General features: G+C 46.2%; 1 protein-coding gene across 1 annotated transcript; it reads left to right on the forward strand.

Moving 5' to 3' along the window:
• Positions 1–1,008: 1,008 nt before the first annotated feature.
• LOC128123392 (C-C motif chemokine 3) lies at positions 1,009–2,274 on the forward strand. The gene is made up of 3 exons (XM_052759752.1): positions 1,009–1,155; positions 1,728–1,839; positions 2,071–2,274. The coding sequence occupies exons 1-3, from the start codon at positions 1,080–1,082 to the stop codon at positions 2,159–2,161; spliced, it is 279 nt and encodes a 92-aa protein (XP_052615712.1). The 5' UTR covers positions 1,009–1,079; the 3' UTR covers positions 2,162–2,274.
• The last annotated feature ends 4,675 nt before the right edge of the window (positions 2,275–6,949 follow it).

Raw genomic sequence — 6,949 nt, forward strand, 5'->3', positions numbered from 1 at the left:
AAATCACACAAAGTATTACTAATTCTTTAAAACTTTTCTTTCTAATGGTTTTTATTTCCACATTACTTATGTATAATGCATGGGTTTGACATGGAAATCTGTGTATATTTCTAGAATTCTTCGCTTTGTAAAAGTTGTACAATTTTTCTTGATATTTTTAGCACTGATGTTATGACTGTATTTATGTCATTTTATTCATTTTAAGAGCTTCATAAATAAGCAATCCAATGAACACGCTGTAATTTGATTTATAAATCTTTCATACTGAAAGTTCAGTCTCCTTAGTTCAGAGTTATAATGACACCTGGCCAGCTGTCTCTGTGTTTAAAGATACCTTCATATTTGTGTTGTTTCCACACCTTTCCTAGAAAGGCTTTTTCTAGATTAATGGGCATAAATATTTTTAGGCTCCTCGAATATTGACACCCTCACCTGAAATATCATTATGACCCACAACTACTGTTTAACCCAGTGACCTAGTCACTCTGTGACTGATGGTTGGACAAATATCTGAAATGTGGCCTCATGTTCCCCATCGCTCTAGCTGGGAATGCTTTAACTCCATCCCTCATGGTGGTGGGGGGAGGGGCTGTTGTGCCACCATCTACAGCTATTCCGTCTGCGTGGTTAGAAAAGCTGAGAAATGACAGAGTTTCCGTTCCATGGCAAGGAACGGGGCTGGAGTGCTCATTCACAAAGTGGTTTTTATGAGAAGGGATCAGTTAAGAATAGCCCTGGGTTGACAGTGTCCTAAGCTCCTCCCGTTCATAAGAGAAACTATTTCCTCACAAGAAGTAAGAATAGGTCACGAGTTGAGAGCTGAGGCTCTCTCTCAGTGATGCTATTCTTGGATATCCTGAGCCCCTGTAGTCACTGGGGACCCTGGGTTGTGCAATATTCAACACGACACCATTGCTGTTATTAAAAATTTCCCTCCACACCCCCGGATTCCATTTCCCCATCTGCCAGGGCTAACTATAAAGAGAAGGGGTACATGGCTTCCGACACCAGAAGGACATAAGTGGCAGTGAGGACCAGTCTCTGCTGACGAGCCCACACTCCATCACCTGCTCTGCATCATGAAGGTCCCTCCAGCTGCCCTTGCTGTCCTCCTCTGCACTATGGCTCTCTGGAGTGAAGTCTTCTCAGCACCATGTGAGTCCACACCACCTCAGCGGGTGCCCACACCACCTCAGTGGGTGTCCCCCACTCTCTGGTCTTGGGCAGACCACAACAGTTTTTTTCTGTGGCTTCAGGGTCTACAAGAGAAAAATAAATTGATCTTTCTCTTTAAGATTTTTATTTTCCTCTCTGTGGGGTGGGGATGTCTACCCTTTTGTAGGTACCCAGGACTTGGAGTCACAGTGAGGGAGAGCAGTTGGTAGCATATGCTTACCAGCCAGCCCTAGGATGCCTAAGGAGCTCTGTCTCGGGGATGCCTTAAGCCATGCCCAGGTGTCCTTTTTGCTAAATTCTTGTATCAGAGAAAGCTGTGGAAGGAACATGGGGTAACCCACAGAGAAAGAAAAAGCCCACAGGGGAGAGAGAGAGAGAGAGAGAGAGAGAGAGAGAGAGAGAGAGAGAGAGAGAGACACAGAAGACACAGGGGATTTCTGGTCCCAAATGCTGTCAGGGCCCTAACCTTCCTCACCCTGTCAAGAAGTTATGTTGGCTGACTTTTCCTGCTCGATGATGACTTGAACTCATTCTGACCTCCTCCATTGCAGATGGTGCTGACACCCCAGTCTCCTGCTGCTTCTCCTATGGCCGGCAGATTCCCCGCAAATTTGTCGCTGACTATTTTGAGACCAGCAGCCAGTGCTCTGAGCCAGGTGTCATGTAAGTTCCGTTCTCCTGCTTTCTCTGATATGGTGGGGTGTGGAACAGGGTGAGGGAGGGTTTCTCAGCCACAGGAAGAAAAAAAAAATACAAAGGGAAGCCCAGGATCCTCTAAAGGGGGCCAGTGAGAAAAGCTGTCCAGAGCATCACTGTGAGGACAAGTGGGATGGAGAAGGACATCAGACTCTCCCACAGGATGTTCCAGTTCTTGACCCTCATCTCTCTCCACAGTTTCCTAACCAAGAGAAACCGGCAGGTCTGCGCTGACCCCAATGAAACCTGGGTCCAAGAATACATCACTGACCTGGAGCTGAAGGCCTGAGAGGCTTGGAGGCAGCGAGGAACCCAGAAACCTCCATGGGCCTTGTGGGGAGCCAGGACCTAAGCCTCGGGAACATCCCCACCACCTCTACAGCTCCATTTCCTGCAAGCTGTTTGCTGCCAAGTAGCCACACTCAGGGACTCTTAACTTGAATTTTAATTTAATTTAATACTATTTAATTTTGTAATTTATTTTATTGTCACACTTGTGTTTGTGACTCTTTGTTCTGAAAGATCTCAGGGCACTTCCCAACACCCATTCCCCACCCCCACCCCCTTTGCTCAGACTGTGTTTAGTGACAGCAAAGTGGCTGTCACCAGCCTATTCTGTCTAGCTAGGCGTGGTGACAAGGTCACAAACTGACAAATAAACAATGGATGCTTTGTCTATACCAGAGAAATAATAAATACGCTCTTTTAAAAGTGACTGGCATTAGCCGGGCGGTGGTGGCGCACGCCTTTAATCCCAGCACTCGGGAGGCAGAGCCAGGCGGATCTCTGTGAGTTCAAGGCCAGCCTGGACTACCAAGTGAGTTCCAGGAAAGGCGCAAAGCTACACAGAGAAACCCTGTCTCGAAAAACCAACAAAAAAAAAAAACAAAAAAAAAAAAAAAAGTGACTGGCATTGAGTCTTATTTTATTTTTTCTTTTTCTGGAAAATCGGAATTACTGGCGAAGAGGAATAACAGTAAATAATAAAAAGATGTGAGATAGAAGTTAGGGGTGTTGGCAAGGGTTGGGAAAGGTGAAGATGGGTGGGCTTCCATGGAGGCATTCACTTTGTACTGGACGTATGTTCTGGAACACTGAAGTGGTGACTATTTCGTGAATCAACTCTTAATGAACCTACTCTAGAAAAAGTCCATTTTTAAATAAATGTCATCAAAGGGAGTATTAGTTATGCATACCATTAAATCAAGCTTTCTAAGAACAGTTTTGAGGATTACTCAAAACTCCGTGTTTTTTTTATACATTGTCCATTCAATCTTGCCTTTCGTTTTTGTTTTGAGACAGAGTCTCACTCTGCAGCCCTGTCAGGCCTGAAACTTAGAGAACTGCATGCCTTTGCCTCCTGAGTGCTAAGATTAGAGGCACCACCAGGCCACATATCCCTCCCCACAAAGCTTATGTACCAAAGGATTGGTCCCCAGTACAGCAGTGTTCAGCAGTGACTGGTTCATGAGGGCTCTGACCTCCTGAACTGTATTGAAGTCAGACTTTACCAGGTTTAGGGAGGTGGGTGCGGTTTTTGCGACAGAAGCAAGACCTATTTCTTGGTTGCTTTTCTTCACATTTCTGCCATGACGAGGCCTCACCATTTGGCTGACAGAACCATGGCCAACTTCAGAAATCACGAGCAGAAATAAGCCTCTCTTCCTTTGAGCTGAGTTTTTTGGGTGTTTTGTCACAGAGATGGAGCGCAGATTAAAACACCCACCAGAGCAGGAGGACATCTTAGGCTGCACAATTAGTCATCTCCACCTGACAGAAAGGAAAAGCGGGGCTCGGAGAGCTGAAGCAACCTGGCCAAGGTCAGAGCGCAAATGATACAAGCGAGCTGCCAAACTCCACTTTCACTTCCAGACTATTCTCTTAACTATTGACCTGCAGCAACTGCCCAATCAAGCAACTAACTACCCCAGACCAAGCAGAGCCAGCGGTCCAATAGAGAACCATGACTAGGGCTGGCAAGATGGTCTGTGGGTAAAGGTACCTGCCATCAAGCCTCATGACCTGAATTTAGCCCCAGGACCTATGTGGTAGAAGAGAACCAACATCTTCAAATTTTACCTCCACATGCACACAAAACAAACAAACAAACAAACAAACAAGCAAAAGTATTTTTTAAAAAAGGACAGGCTACCATTACTGTAGCCTACTTGTCCCCAGGTTGGCAGGGTTGTAAAATGACATTGTTGCTATCCTGAAGTTCCACCAGCAAAAGAGGCAATTACTTAAGCCTCTTACTTTACCTGCAGACTATGGAGCTATTAGTCAACCAGCCCTTTCTGTTCTAACCAGGGAAGCTGGCATGAACGCTTGAGCTGCTTTAAATATCTCATGGCTGTCCAGGGAGGCTCCAGTCCAGCTGCCCAAACTGTAGGAGACTTCAGTCTACCTGCAGAAACTGCCACAGCCGTCATGGCCACTGTGGAAACTCCTGCATAAGCTCCAAGGTTCATTATGTGCATGTCTCTGTTTCAGTCACCATCATTCCAGATACTCTGAGATCGCTCAAAAAGATATCAGTTTGCCTCAAGCAGCCCAACAGCTTCAGGTGATATTGTCTATCGCTGCTCTGGATGCCTCTGTCCATCTTTAAGCCGTCTTTAGGACAGAGGGAAGAAGCACATGTTCGTGACAGCTAGAGTGGACAGGCCCGGGACAACTGAACAGACTGGGGGCAATAAGCAAAAGGTGTGTGGTTAGCAGGCAGGAGGCCATCCATCTGCATGGCTGGTCAAACAAACGGCCCTCCTCACACTTATTTTAGGTCAGTCCCCAAAATGTCATACCCCAAAATGTCCTGCTGTTAAGGCCCAATAAAGTCTCATCCAAGTGGTTTCATTGGTGACTTGCGGTCTTTGATCACTGATAAAGTGGGCTCAGCTGGCAACACAAAGCACAGACAAATGTAGGGCTGCCTGCTCTAGGCTCAGCCAGCAGCTAGCGGGGAGTCAGAGGGCTTCAGAGCGTGTCTGGAAGCAGTACCTTTGAGCTGTGTCTTCAAACAACAGCACAAGTTCAGAGAAGGTGAGAGACCACAGAGAATGGAGAAAGGCCTCAGAAAACCAACAGGCCGCAGAAGGCAAGTGCTGTGGTAGCAGGGGAGCTGTGGTGGCAGGGGGCTGCGAACGAGCAGCCACCAAAGGTGACTGACAAAGCTGTAAACATCAGTTCTAACCGGGTGTGTCGGGGGCCAGGCTTGCTGACACTGAGGGGCTCCCCTGGACTATCTGTGATTTCCATCTGAAGAGAACAAAAGAGTCCAAAGCAGATTGCTAAAGCGGTGATGGTTCTCCAAAGGTGGTGCCTCACAGCTGAGTGAGCATCACCTAGGAACTAGAAACACAAATTCCAAGCCTTTCCCAACCTTTAGGCAGTGGGGCCATCAAGCTGTGTTTTCATGAGCCTCTGGGGCATGCTGTCGCACACTGGAGTTTAAAAACCACTTAATGGCCCTTTTCTATTCAGTCCGTTCCATACTTCAGCCAGGACCATATTTCTATATGGTAGAGTGCTCTGCCCTTCTCAGGGTGCTTGTTAGCTGGTTTAAGGAGGAAGCCAATCCAACCTAAGTTGAAGAGGCCTGAGCTAATGAACCTTGACTGTCAGCTACAAAGCGAGCTGTGGCCCCTGGCGACCTGGATGCAGCTGCCTGTTGGAATCACATGTCCCTTAGATGGGTTTCCAGGAAGACAGCCAGAACCTGCCAGAGTTACATGAATCCTTTGTTTGTTTGTTTGTGCTCAGGGAAGAATGTGTTACAAAACGAAACAAAACTTGAGATTCTTCTCAATTTCACTTCCTAACCAATTACTGGTGATGGGTTTTGCTGTTTACTTAGGTTGATCAAGGTACAGATGTCTACATAACTTCATATCAATTAAAGTTGGAGAAATACAAGGAAGGGTGTCTTCCCAAAGGAAATACCAGCCTCTGTTTTGGAAAAGGATATAGAACAGATTGAGGTGTGGGCTACTGTTGATTTTCTTTGTTGGCATATGAAGGGCATTCACTGTTTGTAGGTGAGGTATATATTTCTTCTCTTTTGTTCTGTAGATTAGAAAAGTTCAGTCATTGGGGGCCTTTGCTCTTGGAGGTGTTGAGTTGTGTACTTCCTGTTGCCCAAGGAAAGACCATTGTCCATATCTGAGGCTAAAAGAACATTACTACTCTTTATGGTGTTGTGGTAACCACCAGAAAATGATGCTACACACCCACTCTGGAACGCACGCAGAGGGGCAGAGCTGGGCTGTCACCAGCACCACCCACTTCCACTGGCAGTTGTGGAGGATGGGGGAAGTGAGCGAACTTCAAACAATGAATCACTGGTGGAGAGTCCTTTAGTGTTCCCTTTCTTTTCTGGGAACAGCATCTGCAAGAAGGGATTGTGTAAGAGTCATCAGATCCCCAGATCCTGGGTAGATGGGTCTTGCTTAAAATGAGCTACAATTTGCATCTTGGGTTTTTCAAGTGTTTTATCATCATGTAGACATTTCTTATGACATCACGCCATGTATAAAGGCTACCTCATAGACACCAGAATTTTTCTTAGCCATTTCTATATTACTGATGATTTAAAGTATATCCAGTTTTAAACTGATGTAAATGTACTGGAAATTAAACATGTGTGTGCATATGACCCCTCCCTCAGGGTAGGATTTTTCTAGGTAGGAAATAAATTTTCAGGTGCAGATTTCCTTGGTCAAAGGCTAAGAACATGAACTCTCATATTTGAGAGGCCTTAATGCCATTTGATTAGTGTACTTTGTGTGGGAGACGGGGGTGGAGGGGTGGAGAGTGTGGGGTACTCCTGAGGAGTCTCTCTGGAAGGAGCAGCCCGCTGAAAGGCTGGCTGTACTCTCACTGCTTGCCAGCTCAGCACTTGGCTGGCACTGCTCTAACCAGTTCGGGATGGAATCATATTGTATTCTCCAAGAGTTGTGACATCTTTGCTTATTCAAATCTGTGCGGTTAGAACAGCTGTGGAATACGACAGAACTTTCTGCTCTCTAGGGGAAACTATGATTGCAGAACTCTAGTGAGAAGGAGCCCTCAAAGTGTA

The sequence above is a fragment of the Peromyscus californicus genome, unplaced genomic scaffold, assembly GCF_007827085.1.
Source record: "Peromyscus californicus insignis strain IS unplaced genomic scaffold, ASM782708v3 Scaffold_3__1_contigs__length_106647218, whole genome shotgun sequence".
Classification (NCBI taxonomy): domain Eukaryota; kingdom Metazoa; phylum Chordata; class Mammalia; order Rodentia; family Cricetidae; genus Peromyscus; species Peromyscus californicus.

Bases quoted from the DNA above. Each gene is read 5' to 3' on its own strand.
- LOC128123392 (XM_052759752.1), top strand. From the start codon at position 1,080: ATGAAGGTCCCTCCAGCTGCCCTTGCTGTCCTCCTCTGCACTATGGCT. The intron at 1,156-1,727 runs GTGAGTCCACAC...CCTCCATTGCAG, and splicing joins TGAAGTCTTCTCAGCACCAT to ATGGTGCTGACACCCCAGTC. The intron at 1,840-2,070 runs GTAAGTTCCGTT...CTCTCTCCACAG, and splicing joins TGCTCTGAGCCAGGTGTCAT to TTTCCTAACCAAGAGAAACC.